Source organism: Eurosta solidaginis, chromosome 1, assembly GCF_040869045.1.
Source record: "Eurosta solidaginis isolate ZX-2024a chromosome 1, ASM4086904v1, whole genome shotgun sequence".
NCBI classification, from domain to species: domain Eukaryota; kingdom Metazoa; phylum Arthropoda; class Insecta; order Diptera; family Tephritidae; genus Eurosta; species Eurosta solidaginis.
In genome coordinates, this window is record NC_090319.1 from 23,709,375 (window position 1) to 23,730,366 (window position 20,992).

Consider the following 20,992-nt stretch of genomic DNA (forward strand, 5'->3'; position numbering starts at 1 on the left):
TCCTGCTTTTGTAATAATACCGCTCCATACCCCCGAGCACTCGCATCTGTTTGCAGCTCGGTTTCACGTTGTGGATCGAATATACATAACACAGGCGGTTCTGTCAATTTATCTTTCAATGTTTCAAAGCTACTCATACACTCATCTGTCCACTCAAACTGTACATCTTTACGCGTCAACTGATTTAAAGGGGCCGCAATCCGGGAGAAACTTGGGACAAAGCGTCTAAAGTAAGAAAATAAGCCCACACATTGTTTTACCTCTTTTGCATTTTTAGGAATCGGATAATTATTAATTGCCTTAAGGTGTGCTTTGTTTGGACTTATACCCCTATCATTTACACAATATCCTAAGTATTCAACTTCTTTATATGCAAATCGACACTTTGACAAATTTAATTGCAACCCAGCAGCACTTAATAGATCTTCTACTTGCTTCAATATTTCAACATGCTCATCAAACGTTTTGGTAGCCACATTAATGTCATCTAAATACACTACAATCCTACCAGCATCAATAAGTGGTTTTAAAATTTTATTAATTAAGCGTATCGGCATATAGCAATATTCGTATTGATCCATTGGCGTGACAAAAGCCGTCAGTGGTATGGACTCCTCACTCACTGGTTCTTGGTGGAAGCCATCCTTCAAATCAAGAGTACTGAAATACGTTTTTCCTCCTAGATAGCTTAAACAATCTTCAATAAGAGGTAACGGATAGTGATCACGTATTGTTAAACTATTGAGCGCCCGATAGATAGATAGATAGATAATTAATTGAGGATCGCACTGCGACCATTGGTCTATTGTGCCCTCAACTGCTTCACAGCACCTCATCCAAGCCGACTTCTCTGATGAACCCTAGCAGTTCACCTGGCTTGAGGGATTTGATGTGAGAGTGCTCTGGCCATGGTGAGCCCAAAAACTTAGCCCTACGTCTTGAGATTGCGTCACATTCCAGGAGTATATGTTCCGTCGTCTCCGCTGATCGATCACAAAATCGGCATGTGTTGTTCGATAGGATGCCAGCTTCTGCATGTGGCTGTTCAGTCTGCAGTGTCCTGTAAGAATAGCTGTTAGGGTCCTCAGGTTATCTTTCGACAGGCCCATTAATGCTCTATATCGAGTTGTGTTGTAACCCCCCAGCAGTAACTTAGATTTCCTCAAGCCTGGCATATTGCGCCAGTGTTCTTCCCTCTTATCCCTTTCTTCTAATAGTAGATGCCCTCTGATTTCCTGCGGGCCTACTGGCAGGAATGGCTCAGGACCAATAGGTCGTGTCATTGCTGCCTCCCTTGCCAGGCTGTCCGCTTGCTCATTGCCCTCCACTCCCCGGTGGCCAGGAACCCAGGCCAACAACAGTTTCTTGTGTGCTCCTAGTTGATTTAGCTTTTCAAAGCACTCAAGTACTAGTGCTGATTTTATTTCAGACGCCGAGATCGCCTTGAGGGCGGCCTGACTGTCACTGAGTATGGCAATTGTCTCGTTGGAGTATTCGCGCTGAAGGTTCAGGTCAGCACACTGGCTTATAGCGAACACTTCCGCTTGAAAAATGCTCGGGTGTGCTCCCAGAGGCGCTGATATCTTGGCTCTGGGTCCAATGACTCCAGATCCAATCCCCTCTGGCGTCTTCGAGCCATCTGTGTACCATACTATTTTATTTAGCTGATGAATGTACACAATTCTGCTTTCCTCTCACGTACCCTTGTCTCCCAATTCTACTTTGTACCTTCTCTCATAGACTATCTGCCTGAGGATATCATCCCTCGGGAGTTGAGAGATTGGGATCTTCTCTCTCAATTCCTCCATGTTTTGGGACGATATAACTTTACTTATGCCCGAGCCCTCCTTAGCAATATTCAGGAGGGTTCTCTTGGCTGACTGCTCTATTGATATATGCAGCGGGGTCAGATCAAGGATAGCCTCCAGCGCTGCTGTAGGGCATGTGCGCATAGCTCCCGTGATGCATACACATGCCAGTCGCTGAAGTTTTGACAGCGCTTGCCTCGTCGTCGCCCGAGTTGTTTTCGATGCCCAGGCTATCGAACCGTATGTTATCATAGGTTTTACTATCATGGTATACATCCATCTTAGCACATGCGGGCTAAAGCCCCATGATTTGCCTGCTAGACATTTGCATATCATGATGGACCTCGTGGCCTTAGCTCTCATGGAGTCGAAGTGCTGTTTCCATAGGAGCTTGGTGTCAAAAGTGACCCCCAAGTATTTCACCGCGGTTCCCTGTTCTAGTGCCACGCCATATATTGTAATTGCTCTCAGGGCTGGTAGGGCCCTTCTTCTGGTGAAAGGGATGATGGTCGTTTTAGATGGGTTGATGTTAAGCCCCACACTGGCACACCATTCCTTCGTAATATTCAGTGCTCTCTGTGTTATGTCACAGAGCGTACTCTCGAACTTACCCCTTGCAATTATGACGATGTCGTCAGCGTATCCCTGGCATCTTATGCCACTGTCAGATAGCTTTTGCAGGAGTTCGTCCACTACTAGGCTCCACAGAAGGGGTGATAGAACACCTCCTTGAGGGCACCCCCTCGTGGTATTAACCTTAACTGCGCTGTTGCCTACATGGACTTCAGCGATTCTTGTGCGGAGTAGATTGTCAATCCATCTCTGGATAGGCATCTGAATTCCTCTTCTCTGCAGTGCTATGTTTACGCTTTCATGAGATGTGTTGTCAAAGGCACCCTCAATGTCAAGGAAAGCGCAAATCACTGTTTCCTCTGTTTCGAACGCCCTCTGTATTTCAGATGTTAATTGGTACAGAGCTGTGTCCGTGGACCTACCCGCTCTGTACGCATGCTGGCTATGATGTAAGGGCCAGCTCTTGAGGGCGTTCGACCTGATTTCTTGGTCCAATATCTTTTCCATTGCCTTCAAGACAAAGGAAGTTAGACTTATTGGTCTGAAGGACTTTGCCTGCGAATAGTCCTTTTTTCCTACTTTTGGTATGAAAACCACTTTTCCTCTTCTCCACATCATGGGCATGTATCCCAGTGCCAGGCTATCTCTCATGATCCTGGCCAGATGTGGGATGATCTGTATCCCTTGCTGCATTAGCACCGGGTAGATGCAGGGTGTGTAGCAGGGCCCTCGCTCGCTCCTCCACCGTTCCGGTATAGGTACCGTCTGGAAGCCTAATCGCTAAGTTAATCTCCCTCTGCTCTTTGGCTAGGGCCTTGTGGAGCCTTGCCGCTGCAGGTGTGCTAGAAATTCCCTCACAGAAATGTCTGAAACTTTCCCTCTTAGCTTTCCTTATCTCTTTATTGTACTTTGTTAGATTTTGAGTGTATTCCTCCCAGTTGCCGGTTCTTCTTGCCCCGTTAAAGAGTTTCCTGACTTTCTTCCTTAGTAGTGTCAGGTCATGCGACCACCAGGGGGTTGCCTTCTTACCCTTAACTAAGGAGACTCGGCAACTGGAGTTGTAGGCATCTATCATTATCTGATTTGCCCTATCTACTCTGCCCTCTAACTCAGTACAGTTAGTGCTTCTGCTCTTATTTCTGAGACTATCCGCGTTAGCCTCTATGATACTTTTGTAGCTGCCCCAGTCTGTTTTCCTGGGATTTCTTTTAGGGCTGTATTGCCCTGATACAGCACCCAGCTCAAACCTTATGATCCTATGATCCGATAGGGAGGGTTCTTCTGAGACTCTCCATTTCGAGATCATATTCTCAGTCAGGTTGTTGCCAAGTGTTATATCTAGGACCTCTGCCCTGACTCTCGTGACAAACGTCGGTTTGCTCCCGACGTTATATATATTCAAATCGTTGCTGACTATATATTCTAGTAAACACTCACCCCTTTGGTTGGTATCATTGCTGCCCCACTCCATGTTGTGGGAGTTAGCATCGCTTCCTATGATCAACGGAAGTTTCGCTCTTCTGCAGTGCTCCACTAGCTTCTGCACGTTAACTGGACGGACTGTGCTGTCGTCCCCCGGGAAGTAGGCTGCGGCCAGCACAATGCTGGTGTTGTCTCCATTCACCTTTGCCTCGATCTGCACCGCCACCAGATCCCGGCTTAAAAATTCTGTAATGCAAAAATAGTTAATGTTTGACTTAAGCATTACACATGCTCTTGGTCTCTGCTGTGAGAGATCCCAAATAACTTTGTTATTACTTACATTAAGGCCCCTCACCTGTCCCTTGTAAGCCCAAGGTTCTTGTATGAGGGCGATGCCCAGATCATCCGAGGCGAACCTCCTCACCAGTACAGCCGAGGCTGCAATGGCGTGATGGAGGTTGATCAGGGCTATTTTTATGCTTGTGCCGGTCATTTTGGCCCGGCCGGCCTCATCGGATCATCTTCATCCGACAATCCGCTCTCGCTTTCGTCCCGCCTATTCAGCTCCAGCTCCTGGAGGTCGAGGCACTCGATGAGCTCTTGTGTGGTGGGGATTTCTTTTTCATCCCCAGGCTGCACGATTTTGTCCTTGCTTGCTGCGGTGGGAGGATTTGTGGTCTCGCGAGCTCTGATGGTATCGGTGCTCGCGTCCGTCATGTTTTCGTCCGACAGCTCGCCTCTGTCGGTGCCCTCTGCCTCCACCTTGTCTTCCGGCTGCTCACTATTCCCTGGTTGCCTCTGCCTCCAGGGTCTCACTAGGACCAGGCCGTACCTATAGTGCAGCTTAAGCCCGTTCCTGCGTATGATTTGATACGATTCCTCGTCTATGCCTACGTCGAGACGTAGGCCTGTTTCTTCTGCGCTACAATTAATGACGCGCCATCTCTGCGTCCTGAGGCCCTCATTTTGGTTGGCGAGGAGCCGTAACGCAAACTCTTTTGGGCGTTCCGCACTTCTGGGGAGGAACATAGTCACATTATGCGTTGGCGGTATTTCATCCCCGCGTCTCGTGCATAATTGTGGCCCTGTCCACCCCTCAAGCGTCGGTATTACTTCAACGAGCCACTTAACTGTTTCTTCGTCCTCGCAGTCCACGAGGAGCCCTGCTCGGAATTATACCCCGCAAAAAACTAGGGCATGCCCACATCCCCTGAACACTTCTTGACTTAGGGCCTCCGCCGGGTAGTTACTGGGCAGAAGAGCCATTCGGATACCCCTAAGGGCTTCCGAATAGCTCTGCCGCTTTGGTGCCATCCCAGCAGGTACCCCAGTCACCCTGGCTTGAATCTCCCTGCAGTGTTCCTGGGAGCGTGGGCCCGTTGCCTTTTTGAGCTCGGAGTTTCCTCCGGCGTAATTTGCCCGATCCTGCGCTTTTCAGCGGGAGCGGGCGCATGCTGGTCAGCTGCCGCTGGCTGTGCTCTCCTTCCTTCTTTGCTTCCACTTTGAGCATTGGCTTTTCTCTGCCCGTGGTCTAGTTCATGCCTGCGCTCATCTGCCCTGGCTCTTGCCTCCCTGGGCGACAGGCCTTCCTCTAGATATCGGAGGTATCTTTTTACCCCAGCCCCACTTAGTCCAAAGCGTCTCTTGTCATCCAGCGCTCCTGGACTGCCCCGTGGTGGAAGTGCAGGTTGCCTGCCTCTGTTGTGCCTTCTGTTAGGCCGCTTCCACTCCTCCGGGTTCCGCTCTGTATTTTTCCCTTCCTGGGACCTTTCATAGGTGCTCTGTGAGCTGCTACTGGAGTCATGCTCCGACGGTGAACGCCTAGACTTACTCGTCCCTCTAGAGGGACTGCTAGGGTGGTGGTTTTCGTGCTTGGATGCACCGTCGTAGCCTCTCTTTGTCAGCTTTTCTCGCTCTCTTGCAGTTAACTCTTTTGTTTTCTCTTTCGGCCCGCGCTGCGCAATGGAGGTACTGGGCCCTCCATGGATCGCGGGTTTGTTTCTTGCCGCCGCCTTCTGCTCACCTTGTTTGACTTGCCCGCGCTGCTCACCAGTGGATAGGGGTCCACTGTGGATCGCGGGTTTCTCTGCTTCCTGGTTGGAGTGCTCTTCAGGCCCGCGCTGCTCTCCTTGGGTTTTGGTGCTGCCCTTGGGGTTCGCGGTTTTGAGAGCCGGTTCCCTGTATACTCCAGTGCTAGTGGATAAAGATTCAGAAGAGCATTGCCTCCTCTCTCGTGAGGCTTTCCAAGAATTGCCTGGAGTACGTGCGTGGCCTGCTGCTTCTCTGCCCGCTGCTCTTCCTGGAGCCCGTTTTTTTTGTTGTGCTTGTATTGTTATTGTTGTTGTTGGTTTTTTTGTTGTTGTTGTTCATCATCTTTTCCTTACGACAACTTGCTTGACATGGCAAGCGTTGTTGTCTCTGCTTTAGTTTGGGGAACTGGGTTGGTCCGCCGCGGCAGAGCCCCTTGACGCGGTAAGGGCATGGTTACTCCCCAAGGTGGCCCGGTGTTGGGGAGGCGCCGTTATAATACAGCCGGTGTTGTGGACCTCCTGGCTGCAAACCAGTCCAATGGGCACGGTGACGCATGACACCCTGGATTAGGAGGTGACAGTTCCTGGTTACCGATCGCATTCGACCACATCTGTCAGGTGAGGGCGGTTGCCCCGCTCCCATCTGACCAATTAGTATCGAATGCGATCGGCGTAAGCCCCTGCAGCGCTACAAGGTGACTGTCTTCGCAGGAGATTGAGCGCCCGATAGTCCACGCACATTCTCAATGAACCATTCTTTTTTCGTATCAAAACTATGGGCGACGCATAAGGTGGCTCACTATGTCTTATAATACCTTTAGCCAATAATTCATCAATAGTTTTCTGGACCTCAATTTTTTCCTTAAACGATAGCCTCCTCGGACTACTGTACACTGGTGTATCATTTTTCAATTTGATTTTCATCGAATACCCGCTGACAATCGCTCTGCTAGTACTTTTACATTTATTCAATATTATAGCGCGAAGGATATCTGATTCTATTTTATTCAATTTTGGATCTATATTAATATAATCGCTAACATTCTCTTCCTCAGTTGCATCAACAGATAAAATAATTTCATTGCAATCATTTACATCTTTATCGATCAATTTTCCCACATTGATATTATTACGATAACAATTCTCGCTTATCTCTAATTCTGACATCTCTAAGTTTACACTGTTTTGTTTTTCTATGAAAGCAACCTGGTCAACAACTTGTGGACTTTTATATAAATGAAAGGAGCGAAGTGTACTGACAAGGATATCCGAAAGATGGGATTTATTTTGAAAGTTCAAGCTTAACAATTCATTTGGATTATAACTAATTTTATTAAATTGGCACAAAATTATTCGCAATTTTATTAACAGGTCCCGTCCAACCAATACTGGAACAACTGCATCCGAATCTGGCAAAATAACAAAATTGTGAATCATACAATGCTTACGAAATATAAATTTACAAGGCAAAACACCGTACATTTTTATTTGCTTGTTACCAATTCCATGGTATTGTGTTAATTTTCGTTTATTGCTTAGTTGTACTAACTTTGGCACAAGGGATCGTTTTATGAAACTAATTGGACTACCCGTGTCGAATAATGCAAAAAGAGAGACCAAATCAGTACACTTTTCTCCATTATAGAAGGCAACACTTACCATGTTGTTTGACGGAAGTCGTTCAGTTAATTTATTCATTTCTCGAATCTCCTCATCACCTACAGCAGCTGCGACGCGATTGTTTGCTGATGATACAAGACGAGGACAATTATGGCGAGTATGGCCTACTTCTGCGCACATAAAACACGAATTAGGTGGACGTCTGAGTTGTGTACATGCACTCTGATAATGCCCGTACTGGAAAAAATTGCAACAATGCACATTATTGACATCTACACGGCTATTTATGGCGGGCTTCTCTTTGACACAACAGTTTTTCTCATTTTTTCGTAACGCTCCATCAACATTTTTAAACTTCTGATTGACGTTGCACCATATAACATCGACACATAAGTAGATTTGTCGTTGAGTCCGTCAATAATTATGTCGACTAAATCAATTTCTGGTATGTCAGCTCGGCTAGTCATATGTTGCAATTCCACCACGTATTGTCGAGGGGTTTCCCTTGGTTTAAAACTACGTGTTTTCAACTGGCTAAATACATCTTGGAGCGAAAACGTTCGTCGTTTAAGTCGTTTAAGTGACTATACGAACGGACTAGAGCAATGTCCAGGAATTTTTTGGCATGGCCTGTTACTAAATATCGAGCAGCAATCAGCTTGTCTCTATCATTGTAGCGTAGAAATTCAAATACTGCCTCCAACTCACCAATCCACTTAACAACATCCTGGAATTCTGACCCGTCGAATTTATTCATGAGCGCATACAGCTCATGCAGATCAATTATGCGTCTATCAATTTGATTGATCTGTTGCTGCAGTTCAATCAGTTCACGCTTTTTGCGAGCAACAGCTAGCATCCGTGCCAAGTGCTCTTCTTCAGCTTTTAAGCTATTAATTGAGCTGCCACTCGCCTGTAATTTTGGCTTGGTCAAAGTGGTCAACGGAAGGAGCAAATCATTATCAACATTTGAAGCATTCACCACATCTACACCGGTTATGTCCTCCTCCGGCCCTCCTTCATCTGGCACGTCTTCATGTGGCCTATTTTCCTCTGGTACACCTTCATCTGGCACATTTTTGTCCGGTACATTTTCATCTGGTACGTTCACGTTTTGTAACTTTCCATTCAGCGAGCCGTCATCCAATAATTTTGGCAGAATAGCTACAGCCTGGTCGTACAATACACGCAATTGTACAAGAGTAGCCTTTTTATTAAATTCAACATTAGCCATCGTCAGGGTATTAATCATTTGCTGCCGTGTCAGCATATTTCCCATTATCAATTAGTTTCTTCAAATTTCGATTTGAATTTAAAATATCTTGATGTACTAAATAAAATATTGGCCTGTGGGATTTCCACACCTGATATATGATCTTTTATGATCGATTCCTTTATTTTACTTCGATATCGCAAGCAACGCGTTGGCTGGGCTTCTTCTCTTCTTTTTACATACTTTCGGAACCGGAAGTCACCAAACCCTGCTCGACACTTCGTGCTGCCAGATTACTATAATTACATTCAGATAACTTATTCACTTATTCTATTATTCTATTACAAATTTCACAAAAAATTATACATTTTTTCGAAAAATTACACAGAAACACAGAATATCCGCAGTCATTGTTTACGAATTTAGAAACAATGACAATGGCAAATACGAACGTATATGAAATGTAAAAATAAAGTTCAAAAATAAATGGTAACAACTTTAATATAAATAAAAAGATTCTTTTAATAACAACAAAAACGCCTTATATATTATATATATATATCAATTGGTAAGGATTATCTCACTTTAAAATTTAAGCTAAATAATCTAAAGTTTTTTTTTGAAACTGAGTCGAGAACTGTGCGTGGAATGTGCAAATTTCACCGATCAGCTGTTAGTTTCGCTACTTGGTAAAATTTACTATGAACGTAACTTTTATATTGTGAAGTTTTTTCATAGTGTAAAAGTACATGTGTGTTGACTTCTTTCTGACAGGCACTCCCTAAACAAGCCAACCTAATAAAACCGCACTGCGATTTCTTAGCGCCCGCAAACAACCGGCGTTTTTTGCTCTAACCCAAATAAGCATGCGTTGCGACAATGTAAAGCATGTGTGCAAACCATTGTAAATTTTAACAAGTAGCGCAACTAACAGCTGATCGGTGAAAATTCGCACATTCACAGGCACAGTTCTCGACGCAGTTTCAAACAAAAACTTTAGATTATTTAACTCAAATTTTAAAGTGAGATAATCCTTACGAATTTATGTGTATAGAATATATAAGGCGTTTTTATTGTTATTAAAACAATAGTTTTATTTATATTAAAGCTTTATAATTTTTTTTTTTTAACTTTGAAAAAATTCCGAACACCATTCCTTCATTATATGACATTCGACTGCCTAGGCCACTGCCTTCCACTCTATTCGCAACAAAACCTCTATTTAAGCTGCCAAACTATATAGTAAACAATGGTGCAAACGTCAAATCTAAATGTCACGCAGAACAAAAATTGGAAATCGAGTTAGGTTTTCACGCAGCAAATTCAATTTGGGTTGCTCTCATACAAGTTGTATGTGCATCAGACATTTTTGACAAAAAATGACTTGCGTGCGTTTATATTAGGTCGGCTTGTAAGTGAGCATAACGGGAAAATCTGGGTTGCCATTGTTGTTTCGGTTTAAAACGGTCAATTAGGGTTCTGTGCAGAGAAGTAAAAGATTGAAACAGGGTTTATGTAGTCACAAAAGTGTTGCTCCTTTTCCACAGCATTTTAATTTTATATCAGGGCGAAAAGTGTTCAGTTCAGAGTTATTGATTTTCATTAAAAGTTTAATTTATTACGGAGGGTTACTCCTTTAAGTGTTATAAGCTGAGAAAACGTAGAGTTTTTCAAATTATTATGAAAAACTTTTTAATTTGAATTTCTGTACCCAAGTTCACTATATTTGTTTAACATAAGAATCTGGAGGTCAATTCCTTAACTATGAAAAACTGCAAAATGTACACTTATTGAAAACTCATTTGCACACACAATTTACACTTTGAATTTAGTTGTGTTTTTATGCACAAAATTTTGAAACTAAAAACAAAATTTTCATTTGTCAGAAAAAATAAAGAAAAACGGCCTTATGTCAAAAAACCCTATCGAAATACATACTGGCTTGTTTGTTTCTAGTGAACTACGTTGTATTTTTCTTGTATTTCGTTAGTTTTTTTAAATATAGTTCACACACTTACACCACTACTGAAACCTTATTGGCTCCCTCGACAAAAAATATAAGAGAAAATACAAGAAAAATACATAGAAAATAAAGTAGTGTCATATAGGAGTTTGATTTGTTTGCACTTACAGCACCATTTTATTTTCAGGAGACTTTCACAGCTACAAAAATCAAGGCAGATTTACACAGACCGCTTTGGTTGTGTTGCATTCATTAATTCATCTGTCTGGCGAAGTATTGAACAATTTCCATAAATGCTTTGGCTGCGTGCCTACGCTTTGACAACGCCATACAAAAAACAATGAAACGCCGTACGTTATCTTTGCTTTGAAGCGACCAAAGCGTTTATATAATTTTGACCTTATGCATTTGTGTAAACAGCCTTAGAAGTGAAATTTTTCCATGTTACACGTGTGCCGCTTTATATTTTGACTCTAATTTAAATAAATTTTGCTTTTCGTATATTTCCGCATTGTTGCAGTCTGTAAGTCTTCTAGTATTCTTTTTTCTGCGGAAATATATGCAACTATTTCATCTGTAAATACTACAAAGTTTTAATAAACTTTCAAATGCAACTCAGCTTGAACCAGTCTTAAGTACCAAAAATGCAACTCTAGACCTGAGATTTGCATCAGGTGAGCGAGGCTGTTTGTAGTTTTGACCATCAGTGGTTTTGACGTTTATCGCTTAGTTGACACACTTGTGTACATAGATGAATGGATTTGCAACTCTTTGTTTCGAGAGAGCGCTGTCAAAATGCAAATTTTTTATAACTATTGTCAATGATGCCACTCCAAAGAAAATGGAATAGATCTGAATATGGGGATTTTTGACGTACATTTCTGCGATTATAGTTTCAATCATTTAATAAAATGATAGTCGTAAAATATTCATTTCTTTAAACTTATTTTACAATAATACGACTAACTAGAATCAATTATAAACAAATCTAAGTAAAATTTACATTTTGATTAAATTAATTAGTCAAATATTTTAACGCATTTAACTCACAGTGAAAACCATATATTCTTTTGAAATTTCAGTAAATCGGACCTATGATATAACAGTTAACATAATTTAATGGATAGGGCTTATCGTACATGTCTGCCGTTCCAGGTTCTGTGATCAAAATGGACTGGTTGTATCGTTCCGCCATGGTACACTATCAGTTTTTACTGCGTGTACTTTTTTACTGCGTGTATTTAAATTCTGTTTCTAATATAAACAATCCCAGACAGAATTAATACATAAAAGATTATAAAACTTAGTGAAAAACGCGTTTTATGTCGATTGGTACCCTTCCGGATAATATTTAATAATCAATATGGAGAAGCTGCGACCCATGAAGGAAATAAAATGTGGTGAAAAATACAAAATAAAAAAATACAAAAAAATACGTAGTGGATCGCATGGAGAAATTTATCTGGGAGAGAATATAAAAAGTGGTCAGGAAGTCGCAATTAAAATTGAGAGAACATATACTGGACAGCCTCAACTTATGCACGAAGCTGAACTCTATAAATTTTTAAGGGGTGGGTTTGGCATACCCTGTATCCGACATCACGGAAAAGAAACAAATTTTAACTTTTTGGTCATGGATCTGCTTGGGCCCTCTCTGGAGGATTTGTTCAATTCTTGCTCACGCCGTTTTACTATTAAAACGGTGCTAATGCTAGTGGATCAAATGATTTTGCGCCTTAATTACATCCACATGAAGGGCATTATTCATAGATCTATTAAACCCGAAAACTTTGTTATGGGCATTGGACGAGATTCCCATAAACTATTTTTAATTGACTTTGGAGGGTCCAAGAAATATTGTGACCCAGTTTCCCGCACCCATATACCGTATCGTGAGGATACAGATTGGAAAACATCACGCTATGCTTCAATAAACGCCCATTTAGGCATTGAGCGATCTAGAAGAGATGATATGGAATCACTTGGCTATGTAATGATGTATTTCAATCGCGGAGTTTTGCCTTGGCAAGGTATAAAAGCAAATAACATGCGACAACACTGTGAAACCATTTCGGAAAAGAAAATGTCTACCCCTATTGAAGTTCTTTGCGAAGGATTTCCAGATGAATTCTCAATGTATCTGAAACATTGCCGTAGTTTGCGCTTTATGGAACAACCTGATTATAAGTATCTTCGAGACCTTTTTAGGATTCTGTTCAGAAAATTTAACCATCATTACGATTATATTTACGACTGGACTATGTTGAAAAAAGAAACACATCAGGGCAAACCAAATCCAGCAATATTGCTCGAAAAAGCTGAAGCTCGTAACGAACGTGAAAAAGAAAATATAGAAAAGGAAAATATTGGAAAGCCCATTAATAAAAATAAAGATATACTTATGAGTTCATAGGCGTATTTTTTAGGAATATAACTGGAATTTCATCGTTATTAATAATGCAAATGCACTGCAAATTTCATGGATATTGATATATTTATAAAAAAATAAAATAAATGTAAGGCGCGATAACCTCCGAAGATATCTAAGACCGAGCTTCTCTTCCAATTTGCGTCATGCTCCTCTTGATTTTCCCTACTAATTGGCCGGACGGGACCTACATGTTTTATGCCGACTCCGAACGGCATCTGCAAGGCAGATGAGTTTTCACTGAGAGCTTTTCATGGCAGAAATACACCCGGAGCGCTTCCCAAAGCAGTCGGTTCTATGTACCGGAGCGACTCGGGATTTTTCCCGACCAAGGACTGTCATTTCAGTGTGACCCCATCTAATTTGTTTCGTCCCTCCCACAAATTGTCATCCTCCCAGCAGCTCCTTGCAGCAGGACTGCTACATATTCTCTTACTCCGGGAACGTATCGAACCCAATCCGGGTCTTTCTCCTGACCCCGGTCTTGAGAAATGGTTTTGCTGCATTTGCCAGAAAAGAATCTTTTTAGGACGGTCATACTCTGTTCAGTGTGTCTCGTGCAAGGGATGGTTGCGTCGGACAGGTTGTTCTGGGCTGGATCCCAAAACCCGACGTCCACGTAACTTTTATAAATCTTTTGTGGCTCCTTGCTGCTCACGCCCAAGGGCGTCCCGTAGTCTACGCCTAAGCGTATCCCCACTACCTTCCAGCAGCTTCGCTGCTCAGCAAGCCACAACAAGTACCCGCTGCTGGTCGCGCCCCACGGCGACAACAACTCAAACAGCTGATACCACTCATAACTACTACCTTCGTAGTAGAGTTGGTAGCAATGCTGAGCATCAGCCCCTGCCCCCGTCTTCTTCTCCCCCCTCTTTTCTGGCAGCAATCGTGCAGGTCAGGGAAACAGACTCTTAGTCCCTGCCTCCGTTTGCACCGTCTGCCAGCACAGAATATATAGGTTTGCGACATCCGCTCAATGCAGCTCCTGCCTTGGGTGGTGCCACTTTCCTAGATGTTCTGGTCTCCGCGACGGCAACCCCTCGACGGGTTTCATCGCGCCATGTTGCCAGGTCGCAAACCCAAATCATCCGGATACCCCAATGCTTGCCCAAGGGCGCCCAGTCCCAAGGCCACAACAGCAATTGCGTCCTGGCCTTCCACAACCTAGGCGTAGTCACCCCTCACTTACCCCTAGAGTGGCGGCGTCACCCCTCATGCACTTCAGAATTCTGCAGTTCAACTGTAATGGACTAACTGGGAAGATTACGGAGATAGTCGATTTCATGAAGCGGCAAAACATCCGCATTGCTGCGATTCAAGAGACTAAACTCACAGCAAGATCTGCATTGCAGACCTGCTCTGGTTATAATGTCCACAGGAAAGACCGCGAGAGCGGAAATGGAGGCGGCCTCACGTTTATTATACACCACTCTGTGCAATATCATATATTTAATCCTGGCATCGACCGCAGTGACAATGTCTTAGAACGTCAAGGCCTATCTGTCCGGTCAGGCGATGCAAATCTAGAAATCATCAATATCTACATCCCTCCTGTCACCTGTTGCCCCAGTGGATACCACCCTAATATCGAGGCCTTACTCACTGGCAACAATCGCATTATCTTAGGCGATTTCAATGCCCATCACGACCTATGGCATTCAAACTTGCGGGCGGACAGTAGGGGTGAGATGTTGGCGGATCAAATAGACGACGACAATAAACGGAGACGCCCCCACACGTATGGTAGGAAGCTGTCGTAGCTCGCCAGATATCTCAATCGTGAGCGCAGAACTCGTAAACTGCGTCAACTGGCAGCCGATGGTAACATTGGCATCCGACCACCTGCCCATACTATTCGTACCGCCGACTTCATCGTCACCGAAAAACGCACTTTCATAAACTTCAAAAAAGGAAAGTGGGAAGAATATAAATCTGCAACAGACAGCAGCTTTGCTGCCCTCCCTACCCCGACTGATGCCCGCCAAGGGGAGCGTGCCTTCCGTAAAGTCATTGCATCCGCCTCGGCACATTTCATTCCCGCCGTGAGAATTCCCGAAATCCGGCCCCACTTCCCGGCGGAGGCCGCGAGCTTAGCGAGGGAACGCGACCTTATAAGACAGCTTGATCCAGGCGACCCCCAAATAAGGGATATAAACCAACGCATCAGATTGCTTGTGGACGAACACAAGCGGGCGAAATGGGAAGAGCACCTAAGAGGCTGTAACCTCTCTACCGGTGTAGGTAAACTTTGGTCCACCGTAAAGTCCCTATCGAATCCGACTAAGCACAAAGACAAAGTTTCCATCGCCTTTGGCGATAAGGTGCTGTCGGATGCGAAAAAATGCGCGAGCGCTTTCTGCCGACATTATATAATGCATCCTACGGTCGACAAAGATAGACGGAGAGCCAATAGACACGCACATAAACACAAACTCAGCGCGTCACCAATTACCATCACCGCTAGAGAGGTTGAGGAAGCCATTGGTCGCGCTAAACCATCCAAAGCAGTGGGCCCAGACGGCATAGCCATGCCGATGCTTAAAAACCTAGGGAAAGAGGGTTTCAAATATTTAGCGCATGTCTTCAACCTGTCTCTTTCCACCTTTGTCATAACCGAGAAATGGAAAATGGCCAAGGTGGTCCCGCTACTAAAGCCTGGGAAACCAGCTAACGTAGGTGAGTCATATCGTCCGATATCTCTCCTATCGCCAGTGGCAAAGACGCTTGAAGCCATTTTGCTCCCTTATTTCCAAGCACATTTGCAGCTAGCCCCTCATCAGCATGGCTTCAGAAAACTGCATAGCACTACCTCCGCGCTAAATGTCATTAGCACCCAGATAAATTGCGGTTTGAATCAATATCCCCACCATAGAACAGTACTCGTAGCGTTAGACCTATCAAAAGCTTTTGATACGGTCAACCATGGCTCGTTACTGCAAGACCTGGAAGGGTCTACCCTTCCCCCATGTCTTAAAAGGTGGACCGCAAATTATCTGGGTGGTCGGCAGGCATCGGTGCAATTCACAAACGAAACATCAAAACAAAGGAGAATTAAACAAGGGGTGCCACAGGGTGGTGTCCTATCCCCGCTTTTGTTTAATTTCTACATATCTAAGCTACCTTCACCACCGGAAGGAGTCACAATCGTTTCCTACGCCGATGACTGCACAATAATGGCCACAGGCCCAGGCCCAAAAATCGATGAGCTATGCAATAAAATAAACGGCTATTTCCCTGATCTCTCCAGTTTTTTCGCCTCGCGAAACCTGGCATTGTCACCGACTAAATCTCCCGCGACCTTATTTACAACATGGACGCCCCAAATGTCGACCATATTGAACATCCACGTCGATGGCACTACGCTACCGACTGTCCTACACCCCAAAATCTTGGGTGTGACGTTTGATCAGGATCTACATTTTGGTGCGCACGCAACCGCAATTGTTCCAAGAATTCAGAGCCGTAATAAAATCCTCAAATCCCTTGCTGGCAGTACCTGGGGAAAAGATAAAGAAACGCTCTTGACCACATACAAAGCAATCAGCCAGCCGATTACGTGCTACGCGTCACCCATATGGTCGCCAAGCCTAAAAACCACCCACTGGAAGAAACTACAGGCCTGCCAAAATACTGCCTTCTATGTCCCCAGAACACCATCTGCATAATGAGGCGAGGGAGAGAAATGAGATGCTGACCAAACAGTTTCTGTTGAATACCCAGAAACCTGGGCATCCCAACAGACATCTGATTGACGAACCAGCACCGCCTAGGGGCCTAAGGAGTCATCTCCGTAAGCATTTTGAGGAAATACGGCACCTGAGAACCCAGCCGTATGAAGCGGAAAAACACAAGCAGGTCCTTGGTGAACTCCACAGACAGGCGTCCGACCTTTATGTCGGGAATTGCCCGGTGAATCCAGTGCTTGAGGAAAAATATCCAGAACTCGCAGAAGAGGAACGCATACTCCCCAGGGAAACGCGTGTCACTCTTGCTCAACTTCGTTCTGGATACTGTAACAGGTTAAACTCTTACCTATCCAGAATCAACCCCGACATACAAAATGTATGCCCTGCTTGTAATGTGTCCCCACATGACGCCAACCATCTCTTTAATTGTAATGTGGAACCAACGCCTCTAACACCCCTTTCCTTATGGTCCACCCCTGTTGAAACGGCAAGTTTCCTTGGACTCCCGTTAGAGGACATTGATGACAATTTGTGATCGGTCGCGGCTATTAGGTGGGGCGAGCATTGCTACAACAACAACAACAACAACCCGGAGCGCTTGCTAAACACTGTCGAGGGGCGACCCCGCTTAGAAAAATTTTTTCTAATTGAAAACCTTTTTTCTAAAATTTTGACTTAGTCCAAAGCGTCTCTTGTCATCCAGCGCTCCTGGACTGCCCCGTGGTGGAAGTGCAGGTTGCCTGCCTCTGTTGTGCCTTCTGTTAGGCCGCTTCCACTCCTCCGGGTTCCGCTCTGTATTTTTCCCTTCCTGGGACCTTTCATAGGTGCTCTGTGAGCTGCTACTGGAGTCATGCTCCGACGGTGAACGCCTAGACTTACTCGTCCCTCTAGAGGGACTGCTAGGGTGGTGGTTTTCGTGCTTGAATGCACCGTCGTAGCCTCTCTTTGTCAGCTTTTCTCGCTCTCTTGCAGTTAACTCTTTTGTTTTCTCTTTCGGCCCGCGCTGCGCAATGGAGGTACTGGGCCCTCCATGGATCGCGGGTTTGTTTCTTGCCGCCGCCTTCTGCTCACCTTGTTTGACTTGCCCGCGCTGCTCACCAGTGGATAGGGGTCCACTGTGGATCGCGGGTTTCTCTGCTTCCTGGTTGGAGTGCTCTTCGGGCCCGCGCTGCTCTCCTTGGGTTTTGGTGCTGCCCTTGGGGTTCGCGGTTTTGAGAGCCGGTTCCCTGTATACTCCAGTGCTAGTGGAGGGAGATTCAGAAGAGCATTGCCTCCTCTCTCGTGAGGCTTTCCAGGAATTGCCTGGAGTACGTGCGTGGCCTGCTGCTTCTCTGCCCGCTGCTCTTCCTGGAGCCCGTTTTTTTTGTTGTGCTTTTATTGTTATTGTTGTTGTTGGTTTTTTTGTTGTTGTTGTTCATCATCTTTTCCTTACGACAACTTGCTTGACATGGCAAGCGTTGTTGTCTCTGCTTTAGTTCGGGGAACTGGGTTGGTCCGCCGCGGCAGAGCCCCTTGACGCGGTAAGGCCATGGTTACTCCCCAAGGTGGCCCGGTGTTGGGGAGGCGCCGTTATAATACAGCCGGTGTTGTGGACCTCCTGGCTGCAAACCAGTCCAATGGGCACGGTGACGCATGACACCCTGGATTAGGAGGTGACAGTTCCTGGTTACCGATCGCATTCGACCACATCTGTCAGGTGAGGGCGGTTGCTCCGCTCCCATCTGACCAATTAGTATCGAATGCGATCGGCGTAAGCCCCTGCAGCGCTACAAGGTGACTGTCTTCGCAGGAGATTGAGCGCCCGATAGTCCACGCACATTCTCAATGAACCATTCTTTTTTCGTACCAAAACTATGGGCGACGCATAAGGTGGCTCACTTTGTCTTATAATACCTTTAGCCAATAATTCATCAATAGTTTTCTGGACCTCAATTTTTTCCTTAAACGATAGCCTCCTCGGACTACTGTACACTGGTGTATCATTTTTCAATTTGATTTTCATCGAATACCAGCTGACAATCGCTCTGCTAGTACTTTTACATTTATTCAATATTATAGCGCGAAGGATATCTGATTCTATTTTATTCAATTTTGGATCTATATGAATATAATCGCTAACATTCTCTTCCTCAGTTGCATCAACAGATAAAATAATTTCATTGCAATCATTTACATCTTTATCGATCAATTTTCCCACATTGATATTATTACGATAACAATTCTCGCTTATCTCTAATTCTGACATCTCTAAGTTTACACTGTTTTGTTTTTCTATGAAAGCAACCTGGTCAACAACTTGTGGACTTTTATATAAATGAAAGGAGCGAAGTGTACTGACAAGGATATCCGAAAGATGGGATTTATTTTGAAAGTTCAAGCTTAACAATTCATTTGGATTATAACTAATTTTATTAAATTGGCACAAAATTATTCGCAATTTTATTAACAGGTCCCGTCCAACCAATACTGGAACAACTGCATCCGAATCTGGCAAAATAACAAAATTGTGAATGATACAATGCTTACGAAATATAAATTTACAAGGCAAAACACCGTACATTTTTATTTGCTTGTTACCAATTCCATGGTATTGTGTTAATTTTCGTTTATTGCTTAGTTGTACTAACTTTGGCACAAGGGATCGTTTTATGAAACTAATTGGACTACCCGTGTCGAATAATGCAAAAAGAGAGACCAAATCAGTACACTTTTCTCCATTATAGAAGGCAACACTTACCATGTTGTTTGACGGAAGTCGTTCAGTTAATTTATTCATTTCTCGAATCTCCTCATCACCTACAGCAGCTGCGACGCGATTGTTTGCTGATGATACACGACGAGGACAATTATGGCGAGTATGGCCTACTTCTGCGCACATAAAACACGAATTAGGTGGACGTCTGAGTTGTGTACATGCACTCTGATAATGCCCGTACTGGAAAAAATTGTAACAATGCACATTATTGACATCTACACGGCTATTTATGGCGGGCTTCTCTTTGACACAACAGTTTTTCTCATTTTTTCGTAACGCTCCATCAACATTTTTAAACTTCTGATTGACGTTGCACCATATAACATCGACACATAAGTAGATTTGTCGTTGAGTCCGTCAATAATTATGTCGACTAAATCAATTTCTGGTATGTCAGCTCGGCTAGTCATATATTGCATTTCCACCACGTATTGTCGAGGGGTTTCCCTTGGTTTAATACTCCGTGTTTTCAACTGGCTAAATACATCTTGGAGCGAAAACGTTCGTCGTTTAAGTCGTTTAAGTCACTATACGAACGGACTAGAGCAATGTCCAGGAATTTTTTGGCATGGCCTGTTACTAAATATCGAGCAGCAATCAGCTTGTCTCTATCATTGTAGCGTAGAAATTCAAATACTGCCTCCAACTCACCAATCCACTTAACAACATCCTGGAATTCTGACCCGTCGAATTTATTCATGAGCGCATACAGCTCATGCAGATCAATTATGCGTCTATCAATTTGATTGATCTGTTGCTGCAGTTCAATCAGTTCACGCTTTTTGCGAGCAACAGCTAGCATCCGTGCCAAGTGCTCTTCTTCAGCTTTTAAGCTATCAATTGAGCTGCCACTCGCCTGTAATTTTGGCTTGGTCAAAGTGGTCAACGGAAGTAGCAAATCATTATCAACATTTGAAGCATTCACCACATCTACACCGGTTATGTCCTCCTCCGGCCCTCCTTCATCTGGCACGTCTTCATGTGGCCTATTTTCCTCTGGTACACCTTCATCTGGCACATTTTTGTCCGGTACATTTTCATCTGGTACGTTCACGTTTTGTAACTTTCCATTCAGCGAACCGTCATCCAATAATTTTGGCAGAATAGCTACAGCCTGGTCGTACAATACACGCAATTGTACAAGAGTAGCCTTTTTATTAAATTCAACATTAGCCATCGTCAGGGTATTAATCATTTGCTGCCGTGTCAGCATATTTCCCATTATCAATTAGTTTCTTCAAATTTCGATTTGAATTTAAAATATCTTGATGTACTAAATAAAATGTTGGCCTGTGGGATTTCCACACCTGATATATGATCTTTTATGATCGATTCCTTTATTTTACTTCGATATCGCAAGCAACGCGTTGGCTGGGCTTCTTCTCTTCTTTTTACATACTTTCGGAACCGGAAGTCACCAAACCCTGCTCGACACTTCGTGCTGCCAGATTACTATAATTACATTCAGATAACTTATTCACTTATTCTATTATT

General features: G+C 44.1%; 1 protein-coding gene across 1 annotated transcript; it reads left to right on the forward strand.

The window, feature by feature from the left end:
- The first annotated feature begins 11,992 nt into the window (after positions 1-11,992).
- Positions 11,993-13,042, forward strand: LOC137235261 (casein kinase I-like). Its single transcript, XM_067758339.1, has one exon. The coding sequence runs from the start codon at positions 11,993-11,995 to the stop codon at positions 13,040-13,042; it is 1,050 nt and encodes a 349-aa protein (XP_067614440.1).
- Positions 13,043-20,992: the final 7,950 nt, after the last annotated feature.